At 38.4% G+C, this 13,514-nt stretch overlaps 1 protein-coding gene across 5 annotated transcripts in view; it reads left to right on the top strand.

Moving 5' to 3' along the window:
- Window positions 1-2,527: 2,527 nt before the first annotated feature.
- LOC107684070 (low-density lipoprotein receptor-related protein 8-like) overlaps window positions 2,528-13,514 on the top strand; it is a 201,177-nt gene continuing 190,190 nt past the window's right edge. For all 5 annotated transcript variants that reach the window (XM_016480246.1, XM_016480264.1, XM_016480229.1 and 2 more), the window contains exons 1-2: window positions 2,528-2,674; window positions 3,445-3,564. In XM_016480246.1, coding sequence (XP_016335732.1) covers window positions 2,608-2,674; window positions 3,445-3,564 — 187 coding nt within the window. In that variant the 5' untranslated portion in view covers window positions 2,528-2,607. The remainder of the gene's footprint in view (window positions 2,675-3,444; window positions 3,565-13,514) is intronic.

A 13,514-nucleotide genomic window follows, 5' to 3' on the forward strand; every position in this document is an offset into this window, starting at 1 on the left:
GGGAGGGCTATGGCCAGAAAGAATAACGTTCATCGAGACGACCTCGCGACGTCACTTCCTTGGTCCGCTTCCATGGCAAGTCAAGCCTCGCCGTGACGCGATCCATAACTTCCAAGAGCTCATCATACACAGGGCAGGAGGATTGGGAAGGCTCAGCCTCAGCTTCTTCACCCTCCTCAGACATTTCCTGCTCTTCCTGGGCTGAACCCAGCTGAGGACTGGCCCCTGGATCAGACGATGTTAATGAAATAACATCATTTTCCAGCGGCTCACTCTCGTCCACAACCGACGTTCGCGAGAGGGAAAGCCCCTCTTTAAACTCATCGGCCAGATCCACCTGCAATCCCCACAAGCTCATTCTCCTCTCTGCAGCATGTTCCAATGCTGGAACAGTTAGCAGTAATTTACTTAGCTGAGGGAGCAACACACCCAGTTCTCACTCTTTAAACTCATCGGCCAGATCCACCTGCAATCCCCACAAGCTCATTCTCCTCTGTGCCTCAGCAGCGGCAGGTCCTGAACCGCGGGAAACAGATGGCTGCCCCTCTTTCCTTGAAAAGAGAGACAAACGAGAGCGGAGCTTTTTCATTGGAAAACGCTCGCAGTGCACGCAGATTGCCCCCTCGAGGACATCGCGTGCGTGCTCTTCACCCAAACAAACAACGCAAAGATCGTGTGTGTCATCAGATGTCAAATAACGATGACATGGATGCACACATCCTCTAAACGCTTTGCTAGTGCTCGCCATAATGATATGAATAGAGATCGCTCTTACCACGGAAAAGCACGCTTCAAACAAAACAGTCAGTGAAGACGAAGAAGAGGATGATGTGTTCTCCCGGCGCCTATTTATACTATAGTCGCACCGGTAGTGATGTCATGGCTGTCGCCGGCCAACGTGTTGTTGGTGTTTTTTCAATGTATGCTTCAGACACGGGTCATGACGAGGCGTTAGTGCTACCCCATAGCGACCCCTAGAGGACTCAGTTTGAAGTTCCCTTGAAAGGGAACCTCATTTTGAGAAAATTGCCTTTAAAGATAGTAAAGTATGTTGATATCTATATTTAATGTTTACTCTCAGTTTTCTTTTCCCTTGTAAACATATTTCCTATTGAAGCAGGAAGTTTGGGAGAGCCAATCAATAGCCAATTGCTATTATGACTTCATGGGGTCAAGTATAATTAAAGTTGTAGTGTTCTGAACTAATAATAGGTGATAATGTGCAAGTAGGTCACAGAGAATATATAAGTTAGGTTTGTGGGTTAAATTCTCCTTTAAGTTATGGTTGATGATTTTTTTTACTTAGCATTTTATGTAGCAGAAATTGATGCTAGATATGCAGTGAAAGTAATCTCTCAGAAAGAACCCAAGCAGAGGAAGCTGTTTCTAAGTCGATTCAATGCATGTGTAAAAAGAGGACAACTGACTGATGGTGATGCCTTCTCAACTGAGAAAAACATTCAGCTTCTTTTTCTCTCTCTCCATCTCTCTCCTTTCATTCTCTTTTTTTACACTTAAGAAGAGGGAACAATTTATCATAGCGCTGCAATTCCGACAGCTTCCTGTTTATAATGCCAGCCAGTTCCTGCAGCTACCTTAAAGATGACTAGAATCTAAAATAATGCAATAAACGAATTAAATAACATAAAATGTAGCACAAAACACTCCAATGCACTTAATTAATAGTTAAAAAGGAAGAAACATAACATTTACCATTTTACATTTAGTCATTTAGCAGACGCTTTTATCCAAAGCGACTTACAAATGAGGACAATGGAAGCAATCAAAATCAACAAAAGAGCAATGATATGCAAGTGCTATAGCCTAACGCAGTACACGTAGGTTTTTTTTTTAATTACAGTATATAACAAAACAAAAAAAAAACAGATAGAATAGAAAAAGAATAGAGCAAGCTAGTGTTAGAGGCCTTTTTCTCTGCTTTTTGTTAATTGTATAATTAATAAAAAGAAAACATAGATAGAATACAAAAAGAATCGAGAAGCTAGTGTTAGTTTTTTTTAAAGAAAACGAGCAGTTAGTAGGCTAAATGAATAGAGTGCAAGTCTAAAAGGGGTATTTAAAAAAAATAATAGAATTAGAATAGAGAGTGCTAGAGTTAGATGGTCAAATAAAGATGGAAGAGATGTGTATAGCATTTTAGATTAATAATATAATATAAATATAATATAAAGAAATGTCATGGGTCTTGCAAGGATTTCTGGAAATTATGTCTACACTTTTAACTTAAGGAATCCCGCCCTTAAAAAATGTTTAAGTTAATACGTTTTCCTAGTACATTAGCATGAGCCCAAAACTTTTCACTTGGCATTTTAAAGACCATTTCTACTCCACCCTGTCCACGAATCTGTTCTTCAGCTGATGACACGTAACGCTTTGTATAATTTTTCAACATTAACTCCGCCCATACGGACAAGTCATCACGCATGGCCCCGCCCACCAGCGTTGGCGTCATCAATTCAAACTGGTATCGAAAGCAGAGTGGAGCTTGTGGCGAGTCAGAGCGCAGGCTGCACCGAGAAGGGAGGTATAGACTGTACTGCACGGCCTTTTGTATTTCGTATGAGCACTACGCCTTGATTTGTGAAGATGTGGACGGCTATTGGGAAACTGCTGCTTTTACATATGATACTCGTGGGGTTTCTGCTGGTAAACGGTAAGTGCCTGTTTTACGCTGTCAGTCCGCTGTTATGAATGTAAATGAATGATGCTGTAGAAACACCGGCGCAGCCGCGTGCATCTACTTCCTATGATAAGACGTTATTAGAGCGCTATATAACGTAACTCTCTTTAGGCAGCTTGTATTGTAAAATATTGCAATCTGATCAAGTATATCATGTTGTTCTAGTGCTGCCGTGTTTACTGCGGGGTTTTTAAGAAGAAAGCGATTTTTTAATGTAATTATAGTAGTCTTTACTTCAAAGATAGTAGTACACTACTGAAAGTAACGCAACTTTACTCCCAATGAATGTGTCTAGTGCATCATTCAGATAGGTCATTGGTTGTCATTTCTCATAGACTACAATTATCATTTGTGATATCATATTTAATGCAACCTTTCATTGCACACGTGCACATCGATTTTCCTGTGACAGTACTGCCTAACAGCTGTTAACAGATCTGTGTAAAATTGTCAGCAATTTCTAAGAATGTGCTAAATGTTTTCATAATGTCTTTACATGGCCCCTATTTTCAAAACGTTTTAGAATTTTTAAGTTTGTCGTTTTCAACAACTTGTGATGTACAATATGTGAATCTATAATAAAAGTATATGTAACATTGTACTTTGTAAGTCACCCAACAGTTTGCTTTGACATCCTTTGGGGTATAGATGTAACCAAATATTTAAGGTTGTTCCTTAGTTTGAAAACTTGATCCTTCCCAAAGTTTGGACCCTGCATTTACTCAGATCTTCTTGTGTGACAGGAAATAAACCGGACTGTGAAAGCGGTCAGTTTCAATGCAGGAACGGCAGGTGTATCCCGACTCCATGGAGATGTGATGATGACGATGACTGCTCGGACAACAGCGATGAGGAGAACTGCCGTGAGTAATCTGAACCTCTTTTTTAACAGGTGTCTTATGTAGCCTTGCTGGTATCCTCTTTGTTCTTCTTTCAACTGAAACAGCCTATGTTTCCCAGTTGAAGTAGACCACTTACTAGGTTTTGAAACACATGAATAAACTTACCTTGCTGTTTCTTTGGAAAGACTCCCAACTGTCACGAGTTGTTGCTTTAGGTAGCTTCAAACTGGATGCTTGTAATCACACCTTATAATTGTAATTAATAATAGTCACATGTATAAGTGAGAGTGTGATCGTGTTCTGAGTTTGCATGGCATTTTAAATGGGCCTATTCGAAGCATATTGTTAGACACAGACATCCAGTTATTAGCTGTAAATGGAAGTAAGACTTTGCAGGAAGGCTGACACAGTCAGGATTGCTTTTTTCAGGACCTGCTAATAAAAGACAAACATAAAAATCATAATCAGCAAGTCGAATGACTTAATTGAGATGTAGGCTACAGCAGCGGAGAGAAAGGCGCAACTGGCACAAAATGTAATTATCCCGATGTATTGGTCACGGTATTAAATGCAAGTGCAGTAATTATCCTGGTTAGCTGATTAATATGGTAAAGTGGAGGCACAGTGGAGAGAATATTTTTTACTTTCAAAACTGATAGAATTCAAACTTAACTTAAAAGTCTTGAAGTTACTTTACGGTCTTGCTATCAAGTGGCAGTGGCAGTCGCTCAGATCTGCACTGCATTCTGGGCATGATCCATATAGAAACCCGGAGTTTTAGTCATGTAGGGTTATAAAGGTCATACTTGTTGCTCTCGTTCCATGTTTATGGGTGGCATGTGCTTCCTACTAAGCTTTCTCAGCTTCACACGAACTAGTATGTGGGGCAGGATTGTTTAACTACATTTATCAAGTAAGAGAAAGATACTTCTGCACCTTGAATTTATACACCTCGGGAATCACTTGCTGCACAACAAAACCGGTAGTCTTTTGATTTTTGCTTATTTAGATGACCCATTTTTATTAATTATTTATTTATATGAGACCACCTGATCCGACTTAAATGATTTTAATTTGTTCCGATTTGATTTGAGAGAAATAATGAAATTATTGCGCTCAGAATTTTTCGTGTCATTGCCAACTTTCATTCCCCCAGGTTCAGGTTTGTCGCATGCACCTGGTGTTTTCTTGCCGTCGGTTATGCTCGTTTAAATGGATTCATGCTAAGGTGCCCTATTACACGTGGTATCTTCAGCAGGCAGGGTATCTGTGGGGTTTCTCCCCAGGTAGAAGCGCTCTCTTGGGCTGTCAGCGGGCTGAATGCTCCTGTCTCTCCTCTGGATGTTTTTTGCCGCAGACTTGGGCAGACATTGAATTAGAATAATACCTTAAGGATTGTGCTTTGCGCTCCCCTCCCAGACACAACCTACTCACAGAATTGGCAGGATTCCTCTTTAGTTGCCCATGGAGACGGTAATAGCAACACTTCACGACACATACTGCTCTCTCTCCCTCTCTTTCTGTGTCTCTTTTTTCAGTACCAAATTCTAATCACAGGTCTTTGTGTCTGAAGATGAAGTGGGCTCTTCGGTAGAGACTGGCTTAGTGGCTATTTATGTGTGTCAGGATGGCCTTTAGTCTTAGATGATGAACGTCACATGGACGTTTATTATTACGAATCGAATCAACATTGATGAAATGTTGTGATAGTACTTTTTTAAACAGTGGTAACTCAAAAAAAAAAAATCCTAAACTATAAAGTGTCTTTAGCAGGGTAAATGTACACTGTGTTGTATCATTCATCTGGCGGATAATGATTTGTTTACTTGCGGTTAGTTTTGGGCTTTGATGCAAACAAGAAGAGAATAAGAGTATCTGAGTGTGATGATAGCCAAAATAAGTGACAGTAATGATTGTAAATTTGGGGATAAAAGCCCTGAAAGAGTGTTTCAAAAATTTGGTGTTTTAAATATATTTGAAAGAAACCTTTTATGCTCATCAAGGCTGCATTTATTTGATCAAAGATAGAGTACAACACTATTATTATTTTCACTACCCCGTGTTTTACATACCTTCACCACAAATATAATGAAGCGCCAACGCACAAATTAGTTTTTTTTTCTCTCAGTCTCTAAAAAAGAGGTCAAATAGGGCGTATCGTACAAGGTCACAGGTTACAGACATAATCAGGTATCCTGTCTACCGTGGAATGTTTATCGAATCTGTTGAGATAATGAACCTAACCTCCTGTATCACAAGCATAGCATGTTTAAGAAGACTGTAGGAATAATATCTCGTTTTTATATTAAATGACTGCGCAAGGTTACAACTAACAAAGCTGGTCCGTGTTAGAAGGGTTATGTATTATGTGTAGCTATTAGACTGAGCTCTTGTATTACGTGTCTAAATGCCCTCCTTTCTTATTCAATCCACACACACACAGTACACATAGAGTGAAGCGGAGCCAAATGAGTGAGCAAACACTGCTTCTAGTATAATCATTTCCTGGTATTGCTCTCCAGGTATTGCAGCACCTTGTGAGGAGGATCTCATTTGTTTACTTTGAGGTAGGAATTATTCCTCATGGGAATGTAAATGCATTTTTTTTTTTTTTTGTAAATGGGCAGGTTTAATCAAAAATGATTTAAAAATTAGACCACAAAATCCAGGGCCTGTTAACAGGAAGAAAGGAGTTTTAGCGAGAAATCAATATTTTTTTGATGTGTACATTCATGATGTCATACTGAGTGATTCACTATGGTCTGACCTGCGTAATTGCAGTGCAGATATCACTGTGCTGCATCATTTGAATTTCTTTTATTACACCCTTCTTTTATGTTTTTTAGTGTTATGTACCTTTTCTGATAAATTGGTCTGTGAGTCGTTTCTGGGAAAAAGGAAGCAAACTACAACGATTTTAGGATATGTGTTGTCAAACAGGATCAACAGGTTTATACTTCTTGCATTTCCACATTAAATAATTCAGCCACAAATTTGGTCATTTGGTCATCATTTACTCACTCACTCTCATGACATTCCATGACTTTCTTTCATCGAAAACGGACTGAGAAATGGTCAGTTTTTTTCACGCAATTACAATGAATGATTACCGCAGCTTTCAGGCTTCAAAACGGATGCAAAAGCATCATAAAAGTGTCATAAAAGCCATAATAAAATATCATAAAAGTTTTTTGAGGCTGTATGATATCTTTGAAAGTTAAACAGACCGTTTGTGTGATAATTCATTCATCACTGACAGTTAACTGTTGCAAACTGGATCAGCTAAATTCCTGAATGAATCATTCAGACCAGTTTTGTTATCTGGATCAACTGATTCATTCAAAATTTCAGAATGATTAATTCTTAAATTGGGCTGTGCTACTTTCCTCACGAACTCTCGAATGCACCAAGGAAAGCTAGTGCACATGTCAAGATTTTAAAGGAATAACGATTTATAGTGAGATTTGCCATATAGACCATTTTTTTCATTCTGTCATTTTTAGACCTTGAGAGCCCGCAGAATATTCTTCATAAATTTGTCTCACAAACAAAAGTCATGAGTGTGAATACATTAATTTTCATTCTTGGGTGACCTTCGTTAGTGATCGATGTCACAATGCTCCTCCAAATTGCTCTGGCAGAGAAATCTTGAGTGACTTTTCTTTGTTTGAAATTGTGAAGCATGTGTTGTGTACGAAGGTGAGTTTTAAGCATGTGTGGAATCCCGTTACTGCTGTGGTAATTATTGCTGCCTTTTGTTATTGCCCAAGGGCTTTGTTGTTCAGTTAATATGATCAGAAAAAAATGCATTAGTGCTTTTGAGAGACTGAGCATGTGTTTGTGATGGCGGGAGTGAAGTTATTGTGAAACAAAGACCCAGGTGACCATGAACGGTCCGTGTGCATAATATAAATCCAATTAGTGTCTCTCCATGTGCGGATTGTGTGTGTGTAAGAGAGAGAGTGGATATGCTATATCAGTGGGGTTAATTCAGTTCAAGGGCAAGAAGGTCCTGCTTGTGCAAAAACTCAAAATCTTCAAAATACCAAAACAGACACTTGTTTTTACCCAAGTAGCACGTATGTCCAAATGATGGTGTCTTGTTTGAATGTGCGAACATTCATTAGCGTTTCAGTCTGTGTTCTCTCAAAACTGTCACGCTTTCAACACTCACGCATATATATGCATTTCCAAAACTTAAGAGAGCATATGGGACCTTTTTGACTTGCATTTCCTCTGTAATACTGATATAATGTGAAAATGTATTCATTAAGGAAGTGTAATAGAGCCGAGGAGAGCGAGAGAGACCGAAACAAAGAGAGGCGACGTACGTGTTTTCGCCTGCATACTGTGGATATTGCCTGGATATTGTGGATAAGCTTTTGGGTGAGTTTCATGAGCTACTTACTGATATGAAATCTTAGGTCTCTGTTTGTTCTCTGCAAGTGGGGGTGGGGAATGTGACGGACACATAAGGAGAGACCGAAACAGAATAAAGGGAGAGGTGAACAAAGACACTGCCTCCAGCACACTCCGTAGCTGTTGGTGAAGGGCAGCTGAAGTGGTAATAACACGCTTTTTCTTTCATTTATCTATTTTTTTTCCACATTGTATTCTCGTGGTAGATATGTTCCAGGTGGTCTTTGCTCATCAAGGTGTGCCACAGGCCAGTGATTCATTTGGCAGGGTGGTAGAAGAGAAGAGAGGATGTAGAAAGAGCTTCTTCTCACACATGGTTCTGACAGACTTTGGTTTTGTGTTTCCTACAGGATTTTGGTTTTGCAGTGGGCGGCACTGAATAGGGTGCTGCAGTGATGACGGATTTTTGTCCTCATCACTAACCCAGAAGTTAGCATCATCCTGGTTCCCAATAGGGTTTTTGCATTGGCTATTGCAAAAAATAAGCTCTCTGACCAACAAAAAATGAATGATTCCTGCACGACACATTTTGTTCATCATGATAATGCTTACAAACTCAGCTTTTGTGAATCTTGAACTTTTTCCCAGAAAATTTGAGTTTGAATAGTTTAAAAAGAATTTAAAGCTATTATGCCATTTTTAAGGTTGCTAATATTGTTCTCCTAAAACAGGTTTACATGCATGCAAGGTCAAAAAACACGTTGGTTTTCTCAAAAAAATATATTTAATTTTACCTCATTTCTAAATGATTTGTAAACGACTCATGCGAAGCAGTTCAAAGAATTAATCTCTCTAAACCCCTCCTTTCCGTGAGCCCTCACTGCTGTGATTGGTCAGATGGCGCAGTCCTTTGTGATTGGTCCAGAGCCGTAGAGAGATTGGCTCTGGATTGGCTTACCGCGTACAGCGCGTGTCGGAAACAAAACGCCCATTGCCATGACGGAATGACAGCCCCGGAGACTTGTCAATACATAGAAAAGATGGTATCGATTGTACCTTACCAATTCGAGCCACAGTCTGATGATGAAACGGTTGAAGTGGCTGATCGACAAGAGACTGATTCGCAAGCACGACTGGAGCAGGATGTTTCTCAGTGGTAAGTGTCAAGTGTTAACAAGTTTGTGGTAATTATAAGATGTGATAAAACAAATTTACTCTCACAGCGTAGGATACAGCGTCTTCTCGACATGATGTTAACCACACGGACATTTTACTATTTGGGGGTGGGCAAGTTGGCGACTTAGAACATGGGCAGACATTATGCAAATGTATTACTTCATGACGTAGAAACGTAACAGAATAAAATTCGAATTCCTGACGACTCGTTTAGGCCATTGCGAGCTGACTCTTTTTTTTTTTTTGATAGACAATACATTTATTTATCGTGCACTTTCAGCTTCACAACTTTGCAGATAGTTTATGTTCACATACAGCTACGTGACACACTGCATGAAAGGCAATATTCGAAAAGGCATAATAGGGGCACTTTAATAGTTTTGGAAGACTAAGCTTGCCACCCAAACATTAGTGATCTACCTTAGCAACTAGGGTTGGGTATCGTTTGAATTTGATCGATTCCAATTCCGATTCCGATTCCGATTCTGCTTATCGATTCCGATTATTTTCGATTCCCAGTTTCGATTCCAATGTGATTAAATAATAATGTCAAACATTTATCCTGTGTCTCTTTTTTGCAAACCATTTATTAGAGCTGAATACCATGAACAAAAATCAACAGGCTACATAAAAACTGGACTCTTTAAGAGCTGTTTGTGTGCAAAATAGAACTGCATGATTCTGGATAAATTATTTTTTTCTTTTATTTTTTTTTCCCCCAATGGAAGTTGTGGTTCTCTCATGATTCTGAAGTTAAAACATTAGACAACTAAACAAAATCACATGTAATTTATGAATTAATGATTAAATAACTCACTCAAGATGTACTTGTTTCATTACTGGACGAATCCGCGTTCTTGAACGAATCTCTTGTGATTCAAAGACAAATACATTTTAACAGCCCCTTTTCGCCACCTACTGGCGTAACAATGTAAAAGATAATTTAAAAAAATATTTTCAAAAGGTGATTTATTCTATTTTAATCGCTACCATACACATCGTACACACAGTTTATATTTGAACTAAAAACTTGTAACTTCTGTGATTTGAATGTTTGTAACACAGAAATGATACTGTTTGGCTGAAAAGACTGTGAAGCTGTTTCATTCATGACAGATGACAGCTGCTCTCTTTAGGTCAATGGCAGCGCAAACGCAAATTTAAATGTTCAAATCACACTGGTGTGATTGTACGCTGCACGGACGAACCAAGTGATCAAAACATTGATCCGATTCTGGAATCGGAATCGATTTTCGATTCCCAAACCTATTAGCAACTGGAATTTTTCTCAGACAAGCTTTTGCTCTTTCATTATGAAAAGTACGGTGGCCGAGAAGTGCTAAACAAATCACAATTCTGAAAGCAAAATAACAAATTACAAACGCAAATGATTTGAAAAGGGAGGAAAAAAATGTTCGGCAAAAGACGGGATCGAACTCGGGTCAACCGCGTCAAAAAGCCAACGACACGCGCTTATCCATCTGCGCCACTGGAGCTGATGTTTTACAGCCACTTTTAACTATTTTTCAAATTTGTCATTGTGTTTTCTGACTTGTTATAATGTTTTATGAATTGTTGTTGTGTTTTCTGAATTGTTCTTTTGTTTTTTAGACTTGCATTTGCGTTTGTAATTTGTTATTTTGTTTTCAGAATTGTGATTTGTTTTGCACTTCTCGGCCACCGTAGATGTAGATTCATGACCTTAAGTATCCGATTCTGGAATCGGAATCGATTTTCGATTCCCAACCCTATTAGCAACTGGAATTTTTCTCAGACAAGCTTTTGCTCTTTCATTATGAAAATCTACGTTGGTTCTGTGCATTTGGATAATTTTAATCCCAATTGTATTGAAAAATGTGATAAATGCATTATGTTGTCGCAAATAAATCTTGAGATTCATGCTGTGGATTAAACTATTGTCAGCCAACATTCTCAAATAATGTTATATTTAAACATTCTTTCAGGTCATTGTAGTGTCGATAGTAAATAAAGAGTTACAACTGTGAATGTGTTGTAGAAACGTTAGGAACAGTTCTGTTCACTTACACTAATGTTATCACTTGTAATCATTTTCAAATGAGGCTTCTTTCTTTTCAGGCAATGTGATAAGCGTTTCCTTCGAATTTTGATTTGCAGTCTTTACAGTTTCAATCGCATTACAGCAGATAAAAATGCTTTGCAATGTCACACTTCATTCCAGCCCATGTACGAGTGATATCCTTTCCATTTTTACCATTTTATGAGCACGTTTAACTGAAAATCACATAGAAATCTGTGAGTCTGAGTGAGCAACAATAACCAGGGGAAGTGGAGCTTAGTGAATGGTCAGTATATAAACTTATAAATTGCCTTTTTTTGACACATAAAACATGACAGTTCTTACCGTTTAATAAATCAGTGAAAAATCCAAAATTATTCTATGAAAAGTTGTCTGACCAATTCAGTCTGTTGACTCGTGTTCTTTTCTGACTGATTTGCTCAATTGAAATGATTCTGATTCTCTATCTAATTAATCATTTGAAGAGCATGTTGTACTTTGTGTGTTTTAGAGAGTAACAACACAACAGAAAGCATCCAGTCTTTTGTTTTTTTCACATAGGCTATAAATCACAAGCTCCTTTATATAGTGTGTACTGGTGCTACAAACTCCCAAAATCCCAGTTCCTATTTGATCGGTCCGTGTGCCTGACAGCATACGTCTATGACCATCTAATCCCTGCCAAGATTAGTAGAATATTTCTCCATGACTCGACTTTATTTACATTTCTGTTATTCATGCTCTCGCTCGCCTGTCACTTTCCCAGTTTTGGCCTGGAATGGAATCCAAAGAATATTTCAATACCTGTTATTCATGAATAAATCATTTGGCTACTACCCATCTGTGCAGTGATTGACGTTCTCCCAATGTGTGTAAGCCGGTATCAGTGTTTGTGAGTGTGGTTTTGTGTCACACAGCTTCAGAGATGATTATTCTTCTGAGCTTGTCTACAACATGGCCAGACTTTCCTCAGTCTCATTTATTCACATGAGTCCTTCCTTACCTTACCTTCTTTTTCTGTACTGTGTCAGCAGTGGAAATCGAGCTGAAAAGTGTCCTAAATCACAGCAGTGCAGCAGGGAGTAAAATCTGCTCTAAGTAGCTATGATCCTCTGTTGAGATGTGGGTGTTAAACGACTCCCACAGTTGTATTTACGACATGGAGAGTTGGTATATTTTATGACACTCTCCTTGCTGAAGGATAGAGAAAGATGTTTGAAGATTTGATTTTTTTTCCCTGCACTTTTATGCTCTCTGACAGAGAAGGAGAGAGAGAACTCTCTTGAGTTCACCTCTTTCAGTGGTGCTTTGGAACTTTTGCAGCCTGCCTAACAATAATCTGAATAGATGCAAATCTCACATACATGAGCAAAGGGTGAGGCTTTCTACATACCATACACTCACATACACGCATGGTCAGATCTTTTATTATCAGGTTGCTTAGGCTGTTTGCAATTGGGGATGCTACAGGGGTTGCGATTCTGGCCAAGACCATTAAGACCGTTATCATTTTCATGTTATGGCTGATATTACAATTCTATGCTATTTTATAAAAATAAATTAAATATAAAAACACTAAAAAGTAATAATTTTAAATACTACAAATGAATTCAGCCATCACAACATTACAGTATAAATAATGTTAACTAAATATGAACTTTATGTGAGGTAATTTAAATGTAAAAATAGGGCAATATTGGCTGATAAACAGCATGGTACTGATATGGTGTACCACTATTTGTGATGTGGTTTGAGTTTTAGGACAATGTTATACATTTCACTAGTTGTGTGTAGATTTCTGTGCCGCTCGCTGAGATTTGTTTGTGTGTGTGTGTGTGCATGCATGATTTATTCTGCCTTGTGTGGCACAGCGTGGTGTTTCCTGATTGTCATAGGGGGGATCATCGTAGGGGATCAATTCAACTTTCTCACACACAGACCACCTGGTCAGAAAATGGGGAAGTTGCAGTGGTTTACAGGAGATAAGATGGTGAACTGAGAATGTCACGATGAAAGTGAAAAGTTTTGAGATGCATAGAAGGGAAAAAAGGGATTGTAGTGAACTGAGGAAAAGGAAGATGTTGATGTTTTTATTCTTTTTTTATTCTGTGCACTTTAAATAAAACAAAAAAGGGTATTTATTGCTAGTTTCTTAATAATTAGAATGTTAAATAAATTAAAATATTAATTTAAGCGTAATTTAAAGGGGTCATATGATGTGATTTCAATTTTTCCTTTCTCTTTGGAGTGTTACAAGCTCTTGGTGCATAAAGAAGATCTGTAAAGTTGCAAAGACTAAAGTCTCAAATCCAAAGAGATATTCTTTATAAAAGTTAAGAGTCAACCACGCCCTCCTAAAACGGCTCATTCTAACATGCCCCCACATGTCTACGTCACG

The sequence above is a fragment of the Sinocyclocheilus anshuiensis genome, unplaced genomic scaffold (genome assembly GCF_001515605.1).
Source record: "Sinocyclocheilus anshuiensis isolate Anshui unplaced genomic scaffold, SAMN03320099.WGS_v1.1 scaffold629, whole genome shotgun sequence".
Lineage (NCBI taxonomy): Eukaryota > Metazoa > Chordata > Actinopteri > Cypriniformes > Cyprinidae > Sinocyclocheilus > Sinocyclocheilus anshuiensis.